The 16,976-nt window shown below is 50.8% G+C and overlaps 1 protein-coding gene across 7 annotated transcripts in view; it reads left to right on the top strand.

Moving 5' to 3' along the window:
- CADPS (calcium dependent secretion activator) overlaps nucleotides 1–16,976 on the top strand; it is a 483,917-nt gene that overhangs the window by 259,476 nt on the left and 207,465 nt on the right. For all 7 annotated transcript variants that reach the window (XM_066596628.1, XM_066596625.1, XM_066596629.1 and 4 more), the window contains exon 9: nucleotides 844–910. In XM_066596628.1, the coding sequence (XP_066452725.1) occupies nucleotides 844–910 (67 nt within the window). The remainder of the gene's footprint in view (nucleotides 1–843; nucleotides 911–16,976) is intronic.

Below are 16,976 nucleotides of genomic sequence, written 5' to 3'. Positions count from 1 at the left end.
TTCCTGAGCAGCAGGATAGCCACACCCACCCTGCTCTCCAGCCAATGATTGGCATCTCTCTATGCACAGTAATGAGCAGAGAGCTGTCAATCATCATCTGAACAGCGGGGTGGGTGTAGCTAAACTGCAGCTCATGAATGTCCAGGACTACTTGCCTCTATGTATGTGCCGCTACTAATGAAAGGCAGGTTTCTTCAAAACTACTGCACAGATCCACACAGCAGACATGTCACTATAGTAGCTGCCCTCAGATAGGGGTGCAAAAAGATGGTGATAGAGTCTCTTTATAGAGTATACAAGACTACATAGAGTAGTGCCCAATGGAAAGGTCAGTAGATGTTTCACTTGACATGGATAGCACATTAATTTCAGGGAGAACTGAGTAATATTGCACTTCCCCTGCGGGGGCAGTGCAGGTAAATGTAATACTTTCTGCCAGGTTGCCTCACAGATTACAGCTGATCACAAGGGTTCCTAGCACGTTTGTCTGTTTTAGTCCTAAGGCCACTCTCACACATGCTGCTTTTTACTGCCATTAGTGCCGGGTCCCAATGCTGCCAGTGATTTCAATAGGGCCTCGCAGACATGCGCTGGAACGCGGTGTTAGATTTTCGAACGTTGTCTGTTCTATTTGTTAGCATTTGCGCATTTTTTAACGCACCTCATCACCCATCATAATGATGGGGTGCGTGAGAAAGGACTGTCAAATGGTGTGACAAGTGTACAATCACGCTGCCTTAAACCACAGTAAAAATGCCGCAATTTCGAGCGTCGTTTTCTGAATGCTTGTATGAGAACGATCTTACTCTTACATTTATTTGCTGTCTCTGAATTCTTCCCCAGGTATTTATGGGCGATTGGAAAAAATGTGTGGAAGAGATGGAAAAAACGTTTTTTCGTCTTGGTACAGGTAATTTTACGCATTCATGTAGAGCAGCCATGCCTGTTTTAATGGAGCTGCTGCAAACCTTTCCATCTGGTGTCCATAGGAGTGTGCTGTGTTCGCTGTGGGCTTTCTGCTGGGGAAAACCTGCAGCAAATCTGCCCCAAATCCGCAGTGGCCAATTCTGCACCTACATGGGGCGCATTTGATTGTGTTTTTAAATGCAGATCTGCAGGGGCGGAGGAGGGAGGTTTAACCTTTGTATTTCAAGGGTTGAATTCCACAGCATAAGGCCCCTGTCCACGGGCGTTGCAAAGTCCCACAGCCACTGCCGAATCTCCGGCGGGCAGCCCTATCTGATAGATAGGCTGGCCGCGGAGAATCGGGCAATTCGCAGCATGATTCTCCGCTCGTGGATAGGGGCCGGCACTTTCCATAGCAATGCTATGGAAAGCGTCGGCCGGCGTGATTCGCTAGCGGTTTACCGCCGGCAAATACACGTCCGTGGACAGGGGGCCTAAGGCTGCCTGTCCACGGGCGTTGCAGTATACCGCGGCAGAGAACCACTGCCGGGTAACAGGAGCCAGCTGACAGATGCTGCAATTTGCCGGCCGCAAGCGGAGAATCGCTGTGATTCATCGCTCGTGGACAGGGAGGCTGTGCTTTCCATAGCAACACTATGGAAAGTGTACACTGCGTTCCCCGCGGACAGATTATCGCCGCAGGGAACGCAATGCAAAAACGCCCGTGGACATCTTCAGCCCAAATAGACATACTACAGATACATTACATCCAACAAGTTGGTTGGATTTAGCAGAACTTTAAACTATGTGACTATTGGGCCGTGTATACAGGAGCTGCTCAATGTTCACCTACTGTGAATGTAGGTCGGCGGGGGCCGGAACGCCTCCATTCACTTGAACAACTATCATTCTAGGGCAGTAGTCCGTGGGACAGTCGTCCTGTGTGAAGGTACCCTTAGGGCTCATTCACAACAACGCATTTGTGCAAAATACTGAGTAAGTAGAACCTATTGATTTCAATGGATTCGTTCACACAAGCATATTTTGCGCACACATTTTGTTTGTATGTGGCACACTCCATTTTCCTATGTTTTTGCACACATTGAACTAATTCCACTAATTGCCCACTTCAGTTAATGGGAGTACGGTGTGTTTTTTTTCCCATGTGCAAATGCGCACGCTAAAAGTACACTTAGAGCTCCCACACACTTGCGATTGCGTTTTTTGTTAACGCGATTGTCAATGGGACTTTCTAATGTTAAAAACGCAACGCAATGCACCAAAAACGCAGTTGCGTTCGTTGCGTTTTTTACAATTGAAAGTCCCATTGACAATCGCGTTAACAAAAAACGCAATCGCAAGTGTGTGGGAGCCCTCAAGCGTTGCGTTTTTCAGCCGGGCGCATCATGGCCGAAAAATGCATGAAAAAGAGAAAGCTGCCACTAAGTCGCAGCTAAATCTCACATTTTTTTGGTTATTCACGCGGCTGGGTGCGACGTATAGACGCCGCAGCCAAAAATTCCTTCGGCCGGCATACCCACTTCTAATGGCTCAATAGGGCCAGCTGACATGGTTTAGCAGCGCTAGCCGTTACTAAACTCCCTCCCTCTGCTGGCAGCTCCCATAGAAGCTTAGGGCAAGACCTATCTTTTCCGTCCGCACTGCCCGGCGTATTCAGCCGCAATGTTTTGACGCGACCAAAAAGCGGCCATCTGAATGAATACATTGGAAACCAATGCTTTAGATGGTCACGATTTTCGGCCGACGTGTTGTCACGGCAAAATAGCAAATATATAATACTAATGTACACATAAACACGCCGAGGCCGGATTCACACAGACATACTGTATCTGCAGGAGTATTTGTACACAAGGAATTTGCACGCACAATGCGCAGAAAATTATAACCCATTGATTTCAATGGGTTTGTTCACATGCGCGTATTTGGCATAAGCAATTCAGTCACACCAAAAAACACAAAGCACGCTCTATTTGTCTGCACATTAGCGCAGGGGGAAAAAACACATACTGAACTCATTAAATTTATTGGCCATTTCAATAGCTGAGCGCATCGGGCATGATCTTTTGCGAATTGTGTAATTGTGTATAATTTGCGCGCACAAAGAGTACAGTAAAAAACAACGTGGCGCATACAAATATGCAAACCTGATGTGCAAAAACAAGACGTAAATATACATACGCTGGTGTGTGAATCCGACCTTAGGCCGCTTTCACACGGCCGAGAAACTTGCGCGAGATTTGTACGTTGTGAGACACACAAGTCTCGTGTGAACATGAACCCCTCGGTTGTGGCTCGTTACACCTTTTGATCATTGATTTTAGTGGGCCCTTTAATGCATTGCATGGCTCTTGTATGCCGTGGGATGTGCATGAAACCAATGGGAAAACTGTGCGAAAAACTCGCCAGAGGGGAGCGGAATTTCACAGATGCGATGCGTAGTGTCTTTGCATGAAAAACGTCTCGCATCTGTGGGTAAATCACCCGTTCGCGGTCTGATGTCATATTCGCTCATGTGTAGGTAGTCTTAGGGTGGCTTTACACGGGACAACTATCATCTGAATAGTCCTTTCATAGAGCAAATATAAGGCAGTTGTTCCGTGTAAACATGGCCGCCAACCAGGTGACAAGCGAGAATTTGTTCACTAGTTGCTAGTCGGTTCATTTCATCTCACTTAAAAATAGTCTCTGGCTGATTAAAGAATACCCGCGCTTTTTTTTTTTACATGTACGGAATAGGCGATTCTCAGCATTTTTTTTAATCAGCCTTTTCTGTACATTTTTCTTTAAAAAACAACTCTTCAGGGTTTCTTCCGTCTTCAACTACCTAACAGGTGTAACAGTAGCGGGCGCTCTACCCAGTTATGTCTGCGGTATTCTCTACAGAAGAGCTGCAGACACAAGTGTACTGTTGTGTAGAAGGGCTTGAACAGACGACTGTATGCACAGGTACGCTGGCCGCAATAAAGTGTATTTTTGCGCGAACACAGTAAAAGTCTTTGTTGGTGTGGCTGTTCAAACCCTAAGCTACTGCGCACGCAAAAAAAAAGCACATGCTGGTGGGGCGAAATAGGGGCACAGTGGAAGGCACTACAGTACACGGTTAGTGGGGCAGAGTGGGTGCACAGTAGAGGGCAGTGCAGAACACGGGTGGTGGGGCAGAGTGGGGACACAGCGGAGGGCAGTACAGCACACAGGTGGTGGGGCATAGTGAGGGCACAGCAGAGGGCAATACAGCACACGGCTGGTGGGGTGGAGTGGGGGTATAGCGGAGGGCAGTACAGCACCTGGCTAGTGGTGTGAAGTGGGGGCACAGCGGAGGACAGTACAGAACACGGATGGTGGGGCAGAGTGGGGGCACAACGGAGGGCAGTACAGCACATGGGTGGTGGGGCAGAGTGGGGGCACAGCGAAGGGCAGTACAGCACATGGGTGGTGGGGCAGAGTAGAAGCACAGCGGAGGGAAGTACAGCACACGGGTGGTGGAGCGGAGTGGGGGCACAGCGAAGGGCAGTACAGCACATGGGTGGTGGGGCAGAGTAGGAGCACAGCGGAGAGCAGTACAGCACACGGGTGGTGGGGCAGAGTGGGGGCACAACGGAGGGCAGTACAACACATGGCTGGTGGGGTGGAGTGGGAGCACAGTGGAGAGCAGTACAGCACACGAGTGGTGGGGCAGAGTGGGAGCACGGTGGAGGTCAGTACAGCACACGGGTGGTGGGGAGGAGGGGGAGTACAGCGGAGGGCAGTACAGCACATGGCTGGTGGGGCGAAGTAGGGGCACAGTGGAAGGCACTACAGTACACGGCTAGTGGGGCGGAGTGGGTGCACAGCGGAGGGCAGTACAGCACACGGGTGGTGGGACAGAGTCGGGGCACACCGGAGGGAAGTACAGCACACAGGTGGTTGAGCAGAGTGGGGGCACAGCAGAGGGCAGTACAGCACACGGCTGGTGGGGTGAAGTGGGGGTATAGCGGAGGGCAGTACAGCACCTGGCTAGTGGGTGAAGTAGGGGCACAGCGGAGGACAGTACAGCACACGGATGGTGGGGCAGAGTTGGGGCACAGCAGAGGGCAGTATAGCACACGGGTGGTGGGGCAGAGTGGGGGCACAGCAGAGGGCAGTACAGCACATGGGTGGTGTGGCAGAGTGGGGGCAAAGCGAAGGGCAGTACAGCACATGAGTGGTGAGGCAGAGTAGAAGCACAGTTGAGGGAAGTACAGCACACGGGTGGTGGAGCGGAGTGGGGGCACAGCGAAGGGCAGTACAGCACATGGGTGGTGGGGCGGAGTAGGAGCACAGCGGAGAGCAGTGCAGCACGCGGATGGTGGGGCAGAGTGGGAGCACAATGGAGGGCAGTACAGCACACGGGTGGTGGGGCAGAGTGGGGGCACAACGAAGGGCAGTACAGCACATGGGTGGTGGGGCGGGGTAGTAGGAGCACAGCGGAGAGCAGTGCAGCATGCGGATGGTGGGGCAGAGTGGGAGCACAACAGAGGGCAGTACAGCACACGGGTGGTGGGGCAGAGTGGGGGCACAACGGAGGGCAGTACAGCACACAGCTGGTGGGGTGGAGTGGGAGCACAGTGGAGGGCAGTACAGCACACAGGTGGTGGGGAGGAGTGGGAGTACAGTGGAGGGCAGTACAGCACACAGCTGGTGGGGTGGAGTGGGAGCACAGTGGAGGGCAGTACAGCACACAGCTGGTGGGGTGGAGTGGGAGCACAGTGGAGGGCAGTACAGCACACAGCTGGTGGGGTGGAGTGGGAGCACAGTGGAGGGCAGTACAGCACACAGGTGGTGGGGAGGAGTGGGAGTACATCGGAGGGCAGTACAGCACATGGCTGGTGGGGCGAAGTAGGGGCACAGTGGAAGGCACTACAGTACACGGCTAGTGGGGCGGACTGGCTGCACAGTGGAGGGCAGTACAGCACACGTGTGGTGGGGCAGAGTGGGGGCACAGCAGAGAGCAGTACAGCACATGGCTGGTGGGGCAAAGTAGAGGCACAGTGGAAGGCAATACAGCACACGGGTGGTGGGGCAGAGTGGGGGCACAGCGGAGGGCAGTACAGCACACAGGTGGTTGGGAAGAGTGGGGGCACAGCAGAGGGCAGTACAGCACACAGGTGGTTGGGAAGAGTGGGGGCACAGCAGAGGGCAGTACAGCACACGGCTGGTGGGGTGGAGTGGGGGTATAGCGGAGGGCAGTACATCACCTGGTTAGTGGGTGAAGTAGGGGCACAGCGGAGGACAGTACAGCACACGGATGGTGGGGCAGAGTTGGGGCACAACAGAGGGCAGTATAGCACACGGATGGTGGAGCAGAGTGGGGGCACAGCAGAGGGCAGTACAGCACATGGGTGGTGGGGCGGAGTAGGAGCACAGCGGAGAGCAGTACAGCACATGGATGGTGGGGCACAGCACATGGATGGTGGGGCAGAGTGGGAGCACAGCAGAGGGCAGTACAGCACACGGGTGGTGGGGAGGAGTGGCTGCACAGTGGAGGGCAGTACAGCACATGGGTGGTGGGGCAGAGTGGGAGCACGGTGGAGGTCAGTACAGCACACGGGTGGTGGGGAGGAGTGGGTGCACAGTGCAGGGCAGTACAGCACACGGGGGGTGGAGTAAAGTTGGGGCACAGCAGAGGGCAGTACAGCACATGGGTGGTGGGGCGGAGTGGGGGCACAGCAAAGGCAGTACAGCACATGGGTGGTGGGGCGGAGTGGGGCAGAGCGAAGGGCAGTACAGCACATGGGTGGTGGGACGGAGTGGGGGCACAGCAAAGGGCAATATAGCACATGGGTGGTGGGGCAGAGTAGGAGCACAGTGGAGAGCAGTACAGCACATGGGTGGTGGGGCGGAGTACGAGCACAGTGGAGAGCAGTACAGCACACGGGCGGTGGGGCGGAGTGGGAGCACGGTGGAGGTCAGTACAGCACACGGGTGGTGGGGAGGAGTGGGACTACAGCGGAGGTCAGTACAGCACATGGGTGGTGGGGCGGAGTAGGAGCACAGTGGAGTGCAGTACAGCACACGGCTGGTGGGGCGAAGTAGGGGCACAGTGGGAGGCACTACAGTACATGGCTAGTGGGGCGGAGTGGGTGCACAGTGGAGGGCAGTACAGCACATGGGGGTGGAGTGAAGTTGGGGCACAGCAGAGGGCAGTACAGCACATGGGTGGTGGGGCGGAGTGGGGGCACAGCGAAGGGCAGTACAGCACACGGGTGGTGGGGCAGAGTGGGGGCACAACGGAGGGCAATACAGCACACAGCTGGTGGGGTGGAGTGGGAGCACAGTGGAGGGCAGTACAGCACACAGGTGGTGGGGAGGAGTGGGAGTACAGTGGAGGGCAGTACAGCACACAGCTGGTGGGGTGGAGTGGGAGCACAGTGGAGGGCAGTACAGCACACAGCTGGTGGGGTGGAGTGGGAGCACAGTGGAGGGCAGTACAGCACACAGCTGGTGGGGTGGAGTGGGAGCACAGTGGAGGGCAGTACAGCACACAGGTGGTGGGGAGGAGTGGGAGTACATCGGAGGGCAGTACAGCACATGGCTGGTGGGGCGAAGTAGGGGCACAGTGGAAGGCACTACAGTACACGGCTAGTGGGGCGGACTGGCTGCACAGTGGAGGGCAGTACAGCACACGTGTGGTGGGGCAGAGTGGGGGCACAGCAGAGAGCAGTACAGCACATGGCTGGTGGGGCAAAGTAGAGGCACAGTGGAAGGCACTACAGTACACGGCTAGAGGGGCGGAGTGGGTGCACTGCGGAGGGCAATACAGCACACGGGTGGTGGGGCAGAGTGGGGGCACAGCGGAGGGCAGTACAGCACACAGGTGGTTGGGAAGAGTGGGGGCACAGCAGAGGGCAGTACAGCACACAGGTGGTTGGGAAGAGTGGGGGCACAGCAGAGGGCAGTACAGCACACGGCTGGTGGGGTGGAGTGGGGGTATAGCGGAGGGCAGTACATCACCTGGTTAGTGGGTGAAGTAGGGGCACAGCGGAGGACAGTACAGCACACGGATGGTGGGGCAGAGTTGGGGCACAACAGAGGGCAGTATAGCACACGGATGGTGGAGCAGAGTGGGGGCACAGCAGAGGGCAGTACAGCACATGGGTGGTGGGGCGGAGTAGGAGCACAGCGGAGAGCAGTACAGCACATGGATGGTGGGGCAGAGTGGGAGCACAGCAGAGGGCAGTACAGCACACGGGTGGTGGGGAGGAGTGGCTGCACAGTGGAGGGCAGTACAGCACATGGGTGGTGGGGCAGAGTGGGAGCACGGTGGAGGTCAGTACAGCACACGGGTGGTGGGGAGGAGTGGGTGCACAGTGCAGGGCAGTACAGCACACGGGGGGTGGAGTAAAGTTGGGGCACAGCAGAGGGCAGTACAGCACATGGGTGGTGGGGCGGAGTGGGGGCACAGCAAAGGCAGTACAGCACATGGGTGGTGGGGCGGAGTGGGGCAGAGCGAAGGGCAGTACAGCACATGGGTGGTGGGACGGAGTGGGGGCACAGCAAAGGGCAATATAGCACATGGGTGGTGGGGCAGAGTAGGAGCACAGTGGAGAGCAGTACAGCACATGGGTGGTGGGGCGGAGTACGAGCACAGTGGAGAGCAGTACAGCACACGGGCGGTGGGGCGGAGTGGGAGCACGGTGGAGGTCAGTACAGCACACGGGTGGTGGGGAGGAGTGGAACTACAGCGGAGGTCAGTACAGCACATGGGTGGTGGGGCGGAGTAGGAGCACAGTGGAGTGCAGTACAGCACACGGCTGGTGGGGCGAAGTAGGGGCACAGTGGGAGGCACTACAGTACATGGCTAGTGGGGCGGAGTGGGTGCACAGTGGAGGGCAGTACAGCACATGGGGGTGGAGTGAAGTTGGGGCACAGCAGAGGGCAGTACAGCACATGGGTGGTGGGGCGGAGTGGGGGCACAGCGAAGGGCAGTACAGCACATGGGTGGTGGGGCGGAGTGGGGGCACAGCGAAGGGCAATACAGCACATGGGTGGTGGGGCGGAGTGGGAGCACAGTGGAGAGCAGTACAGCACACGGGTGGTGCTGAATGGCACATTTTTGCATGTGCACTGGTGTATTTTGCTATACTTTTTGCGCACATAAGTCGTGCACAAAAAGACACACAGCCGGGCTCTCAGCCGTTGAAACAGCCAATTAGTTTGAGGAGTTCAAGACATGTTCTTTCCCTGCACAGATGCACTGGAAAATAGAGCGCGCTGCGTAGTTTTTTTGTGAAATTGAATTGCGCACTCCAAATACCTACTTGTGAACGAACCCATTGCAATCAATGGGTTCTATTGTCTATGTATTGCGCACAGATACATTCTTCATACACTGTTAGTGAAGTATACCTCACTAATCGATGTGCACGCTAATCGATGTTGCCTCATGCAACCTCGGTGCTGCATAACAACTAATCACAGCGCAGCTTTCATTTTTCCTCAGCAGTATAAGAAATACCAACCAATCACAGCACAGCTTTCATTTTACCTCAACAGTATGAGAAATACGAACCAATCACAGCGCAGCTTTTATTTTACCTCAGCAGTATGAGAAATACCAACCAATCACAGCGCAGCTTTCATTTTACCTCAGCAGTATAAGGAAGGAGAGCTGAGGCGGTTCGGACAGAACTGCCAGTCTAGTTTCTCTGAAGGTCCCTGTGACTTCCCTGTGACCCACCACTCATGTTGTGCGGCAGCGCCGTGGACAGGAGAGTTATATGCACCCTGGTGAATACAGCGCCTGTCACCAAGCAACTGCCATGGTGTCAATACATCGGTCCGGGAACAGAACATCCCCCCTATCAGTGACCTCGCTCCAATCTATCAGTCTGACATAATCTCGTCAGACACCGCCCTGAGCCGCTCGTCTCTGCTGCTCTCGCATTTCAAGCCTAAAAGTATTTGTTATTATGGGAGGCGGAGCGGCACCTGAGTTCTGACCATGACTCTTGACCAGGCAGCTGTGTGGTGTATGTACATGGAGTAAGAACATGGGCCCAGGGGGGCGGCCCCTGGCCTTCTCCGCTCTCCCCGTCTGTATCCCCCGGACATACACTTCAATTCACTCATCATAGACAGAAAGCAAAATCCAAACGAGTAGTAACAGTAAATGAGTACACAGCTGTAGCATTGCGGAGGGGCGTAAAGCAGAGCTGAATCTGTCCATTGGTATCTTTATATGTTAACCCCTTAGTAATCACCAATACGCCTTTTTACTGGCCTCACTAAGGGGTGTTTAATCTGCACATACATCTTTTTAAAGCCGCATACAAACGGGCAGGCCGGATTCCGCATGCGGAATCCTGCAGTGGAATCCAGCCCTGGCAGCAGCGGCGTCCGCGCGTACCTGCCTTCGTGAATCTTCATGGTCTACATGGCTCGGCGTCAAATATGCCCCATACAGATTTTTTTTTAACTTCTGCATTTCCTGCGTCATCACATAGCGATGACACAGAATCTATGTCCCTTCCGCAATGTCAGTTTGACTTCAATGGAAGCCGTCCATGTGGAATCCACGCAAAAATTCAGCATGCTGGGATTTTTCATCCGCAAGCGAAAACCACAATCGTGTGCGCGAAGAATCACTTTTGCATTGCAAGCTATGGGTGGCACTTACCAGCTCCGGATTCCGCAACTCAAATCCGTCCGTGTGCATTCACCCTAAGGGCTCCTTTCCACTGGCGAGGTAATCGCACGTTTTCAGTGCGATGCGAGAGTGCGAGCTCTCGCAGGAAAGTCCTGCACATGTTGATCTATGACAACCTTTCCATTAGTGATGTTTAAGGGCAAGCTGCGATGCGAGGATTAAAAATCGCAGCAGGAGGATTGTTTCAGCGTTTTGCATTTTTCTGTCGCCCATACAGTGCAATGGCAAAACAGATTCTCACATCGCAACGCAAAAGCTTGTGATCTTGCAGCAGTGCGATGCAATTTTAACATTGCGATTTTCTTGCAGCGATATCGCTATCGCCAGTGGAAAGGAGCCCTAAGGGTGGTTTCACACGGGTGAGAAAATCGCACGATTTTCGCCTGATGCGAGAGTCAGTAAAAAAGCAGATTATGAATCCAATGATTTACAATGGTTTCCTTCAAATCTACAATATTTTCACTCTTGCAATGTCCTTACTTGCGTTTTGCACTTTTTTTATCTCCCATGTTTCCCTATGGAGCCTTCTTTTTATCGCATCGCAACTAAACTTGCATTGTGATGTGATTTTAAGATTAGACAGTCCTATTGACTTCCACATTTAAAAAAAGCATGATTTTAACGCAGGCGGCAGCGGTGCGATGCAAGATTATTCTAAACAAATCATCGTTGGCGCTCAAAAATTGGAGGAACAGATATGTGATTTTTAACGTGATTTTATTGCGGCAAAATTGCAATAATCTCTGTAAAACTAGCGTTAGGCAGGGCTTGGCTCATTACCAACAGAAGGGCTCCTGCTTTAACAGCCAGATGCTGAAAAACCTGAGATACTAGCAGTTTAATCCCTTACATGCCACAATCAATAGCAACTGCAGCATTTAAGCAGATGATAGGGGGAAGAGGATCCTTCTGTCACCCTTCGGCATCCTGGAGTGAAATTGCAAGATCCTAATGGGTTCCCGTAGCAGTCTGACAAAGGCCTCCCTGTCTGCTATATAAATCAGCCTATTAGACCCCGCCTCTGCTAGATTCTAACAGACTGCTGTCATTGTTTTAGTAGAATGCAGTACATAAGTAATGCAGTGTATTATCCTAGTGATCAGACTTAGCAACTTCAAGTCCCCTTGAGGGACTGAAAATGTAGCGTAAAAAGAGCAATAATCTAATTTAAGGGAAAGAAAACGTAGTGTAAAAAAATATAATTATAATCTTTTTATAGCGCCAACATATTCCACAAAGTTTACAAGACAGGGGGAACAGATACAAAAACCACAGTTACATGATGTAATCAATTGATAGAAACAGTAGGGGTGAGGCTCCTGCTCCAACGAGCTTACATACTACAAATAATGGGGTGATACAGAAGGTAAAGGGGCTGGAGATGTGCATGGTATGGCGAGGTGAAGAGTGTGGGGTGCTATACAGATAGACAATGGTCAGACTTAAGCCGTATCGTGTCTGAATCAGGATGACTGCAGGGGATTGTTGGTTACGGATAGCAGGGTTTGCAGTCGGTAGGACAGGAAGCATGTTATCAGGCGGAGTACAGAGGGGTTTGGTTTAGGAGATATGGTATACCTCCCTGAAGAGGTGCGTTTTTAGAGCACACCTGAAGTTTTGTGTGTCAGTGATTACCTAGATAGTTTTGGTAGCGCGTTCCAGAGGACTGGTGCTGCTCTGGAGAAGTCTTGGAGGTGGGAATGAGAGGTTCGAGTTAAAGGGGCGCTTAGTCTGATTTCATTAGTGAGCGGAGGGCTCAGGCTAGGTGGTGGATTGAGATGAGGGAGACAATGTAGGGCGGCATGGTGCTTTATGGATGAAGGTAGCGAGTTTAAATTGAATCCTCTATTTGACGGGCAGCCAGTGCAGTGACTGGCAGAGGGCAGAGGCATCTGAGTAGCGGCTGGACAGGAAGATGATCCAATCTCTGAAGTCACCACTGATCCTGAGAATGAAGGTGTTGGAACGCTCATTCAGGTAGTGAATGACTGTAGTTTTCCGCAAGGCTGGGTGAGAGGGAGGAAGCAACACTTTGCAGGAAACATAGAAGAAAACACAACACTAAATCACTGCGGCAGACCTTTATTCTCAGGATCAGTGGGGTGCGGGAGGTTGGACCTGCATAAATCACAGTGATGGGATGTCTATCACTGTATAAGATGGGAATACCCCTTTAAGCCGCTTTGCGATGACTGAATGTTACCTTTCTATTTAGTCCGTGTTTTGTGCACGGTAATACAGAGCTAATGTAAATCTGTCTGTTCATGTGGTCGTATTTTTTATTTGTTTACATGGGGCATTTACGCCCATGTGAGTAAGTACTAAGGAATAGCCTCTTTGCACACCTTGAGGTTCTTTTACATAAAGGCAATGGTGCCTGCTTTGCGCCTACTTTATCACCCACTTTATCAAAAAAATGACACTGTCGAGAAATCCAAAAAACTAAGCACCTATCGGCCCCTGTAAGCAGGCAGTCCTTCATTTCTGAAAAACTGCCTGTTTGCGGTGAATGGAGGCAGTTGGCCAACCCCCCCATACACTTTGTTTCAAAATCAGGATTAGACCCTGTAAATGGAAAGTAGGAAAAGATCTGCTTCTTCTATTTGTTCTCCAGAAATGTAAGATAGGAATATAGACCTTAAAAACGGCCATGAGAACAATCTATTAAGCTTACACTTCTTTGCATTTGCCAGTTTGACCAGCAGATGGCAGAAGAAACTTGCAGGCTGTAATAATGTGCATGACTATAATCATTCCTACTTTCTGAAAAACTGTATCTTTTACAATAAGTTTTAGCTTGAAAATATGGCAGAAATGTGGGTCCGTTGACAGTCTAGGATGAAAGTAGCACTATCTATCTATCTATCTATCTATCTATCTATCTATCTATCTATCTATCTATCTATCTATCATCTATTTCATATCTCTATCTATCTATCTATCTATCTATCTATCTATCTATCTATATTTATCGATCTATCTATCTATCTCATATCTATCTATGTATCTATCTCATATCTATCTATCTATCTATCTCATATCTATCTATGTATCTATCTCATATCTATCTATCTATATTTCATCTATTTCATATCTCTATCTATCTATCTATCTATATTTATCGATCTATCTATCTATCTCATATCTATCTATCTATCTATCTATCTATCTATCTATCTATATTTATCGATCTATCTATCTATCTCATATCTATCTATGTATCTATCTCATATCTATCTATGCATCTATCTAGCCACAGGCACAGCTTTGTTTATCTTGTTCTTTTTACAACTCTGAAAAAATATAATTTTAAAGGGGTTTTCCCATTATCTAAAACTGTTTCACTTTACTCTGTCCTTCCTGGTTGCTGCTGACCAGGACATGTGACTACTGCTGCCAATCATGGGCTATAGAATGTACTAGTAATTATTAGGACATTATAGTAGCATTGGGTATTAATGTATCTTGACACCACCAGGAATTCCTGGTGGAGCCAAGATTGGCAGGGGGTCCCTGTCCCTGATTGGATCGACAGCTGGCAGGGCAGTAGGTCCTTGAAGGCCACTGTAGTTGGAAAGGGCATACAGTAGCCGTTGAAAGGCATACTGTAGCCGTGATTATGAACCCTGTTCTTTTCTGCCGACGCCGCTGCTGGACCACAGGAGCCCCACCACCACCCTGCTGTTTCCCAGGCGATGTGACATTGTTTGGTGCTTCAGGGAGGCCCCCAGGGACTGTTGCTGCACACTGGAAGATCACACGCTGCGAGCGGCTGACAAGCAGAGTTAGAAGGGCAGCAGGTCAGGGCAGTCCACGAGCGAGGTATGGGGAAATACAGCAACCCCCGCTGTAGCCAGCCAGCGCCACCAGCACTGCAGCGTAAAGATAGTTCTCGACCGGCGGCAGCAAACGCACGGCTCCCACTGCAGCGATCCAGGATGGGGGAATACTGCCTACTTACATTGAGCCCGGTAGGACCTTACAGCACATTCACATCTGGCACCAATCGGGAGCTAGGGGTGTGACAGGGGCATTCCTCCTGTCAAACCCCTAGCTTCCTAGTGGCGTCAAGATTCACTAATACCGTAGTAGTGTTTCTGGTGGCACAATGCGCCACACAGCTCTGCTACATGGTACATGCACACACACACAGCTCTACTACACCCCATACATCACACACACACACACAGCTTGGCTCCTCCCACAGCAGTGACATCACCACAGGTCCTTTAGCCCACCGGCTCTCTGTAGTGGTGGTAAATTGTTGTCTTCTCTCAGGACTGCTGAGTTGTGTCTTCTGAGATAATAACGGCTTAGTTGTATTCTCATTTTGTTATTTTTATCCTCCCCTTCCAAGAGCCCTAACTTTGTTGTTCTTCTGTCAGTCAAATTCTGTGTTTTATATATGCTGTAGGACCTTTGATTGCGTCACAGGGGGTGGGGTGATAATGTTACCGAGGGCGGAGCATCAGAAGCACACACATACAAACATACAGACAAGTGGTCGTAAGTAGTTTGACTGCTGTGGCCAGTGATTGGCAGCAGTAGTCACAGGTCCTGGTCAGCAGCATCCAGGAAGGACAGAGTTGCTTTGAAGCAATTTTAGGTAGTGGGAAAAACCTCTTTATGGAAAATATGCAACTATACAGATGCAGGAATCCTTTTTTAAAATTGCTGAGTCCTTGACAACATATTGCATGTAGGGCTCAACATTGTTTTTGTTATCAATACCTAGAAAATCAAGGCCCCACAAGTTACTAGCCACCATCCTACTAAGCTACAGTGGCACCAACCCAGGTAACCTCGAACAGACAATTTACCATTGTTAAGCAACTTCCCGTGGCCCGCCACATAGAGAAACTCCAGAAACTTAACACTACTTCAAATAATTAAAACAATAATAATGACAGATGCTTTGCTGTCAAGGACATGCCAGTTTTACAATAGCATGCTAACTCCACTCGCTAATCCCAAACCTAACCTTTTATGTCTACAAGATGAATAACTACTTGTGTCCCTCCTCCCCGAATGCCACATAAGTGACCCCTGATTTAAAAACAACTAAGGGTAGAGTGGGCAGGACTCAAATTTTGTTGGCAAACAAGATGGCACCTTCACTTGCTCTCTTTTATAAACTCACCACTAAACTCCACCCATTAACTCTTATCCTCTATTACAGCCTAAACTGCTACTCCACCCCCTAGATCACACCACCATCATCCACTTCACCATTGCCTGCCCAGTCATGTCACGCCCGCACTATGCCCAGCCTTAGGCCTAGCTCCATGCTTCCATTCCCAAAGTATGGCCAAATTGTCGGCAGCACAATGTCTAGTATCTCAAGGTACACCTCCGTGTTCATGGTTCTTGTGACTACAACCAAAAGACCAAGAACATGCCATGTAAAACATCACCAGACCATAACGGAGCCACCGCTGTACTTAACTGTTGGCACAACATACTCAGTCAAAAGGTGTTCCTGGGGCATCCTCTACACCCAGGTATGGACACCTGATTTGAAGATGGAGTAGTGTGATTCGTAACTCCATAGAATGTTCTTCTATTGCTCAAACGATACTCCTTGCACCATTGTGGAAGGGCCAATGCATTGCGCATTGTGATGGACAGCTCCCGGGCTTTCTCTCAGCTTACTCCTTTCGGCTGCAGAGACCACTCGTACTTGCTCCTGCACTCCAGCACAGTGGCAATAACAACCAACGCTATTCTTATGTGCCACATCCTGCAATTTGCACCACCTACAAGCACCTCCTTGTGGGGAGGGATATGCCCTACCAGATGTCCACCAAACCCATATGTCCCACCCAGTACAATGACTGTTTATGGAGACCTTAAAAATGGCCAGCGCACTGGGATCAAGACATAAAGTAATAATTCTCACTCAGTGCTCCTTTTGTGCCCCCAAGACATTCTCTGCTGCTCCCTGGCTGCACCGTAAATTTTCTGATAAGTCTAATAAGTCAGTGACTGTCGGGCTGTGTGATATCTTCAATCATGTGATATCTTCTGTCTGCTCTACTCTAGCATCTCAGAGTAGGAGGATAGAGGCATCAGGATAAAGCAACAGAACAAGATGATTGAAGATATTGCACAGACCTGCAGCCGCATGGGCTACAGTGCAGCTAATGTTAGTGTAACTAGGAGAGTGTGTGTGCAACCAAGATTAGGCGCCTAGCTGCACCATTGTTCATGCAGCTCCATCTAGTGGTGGCTGCAGACAGACCGCATATTATGTATTAGATCTATGTAGGCGATTTGGAGCTCTGTATCATTTAAAAACAAAATCTCAAAGGCAGTTAAAGTTAAATTCAATGACTGGCAGAGTGCTGCCTGTGATTGGCTGAGCGCTGTAACCAATTACAGGCAG

Source organism: Eleutherodactylus coqui, chromosome 3, assembly GCF_035609145.1.
Source record: "Eleutherodactylus coqui strain aEleCoq1 chromosome 3, aEleCoq1.hap1, whole genome shotgun sequence".
Lineage (NCBI taxonomy): Eukaryota > Metazoa > Chordata > Amphibia > Anura > Eleutherodactylidae > Eleutherodactylus > Eleutherodactylus coqui.
Note: the sequence above shows the minus strand (reverse complement) of the source record. Positions and strands in the feature narration are given on the sequence as shown.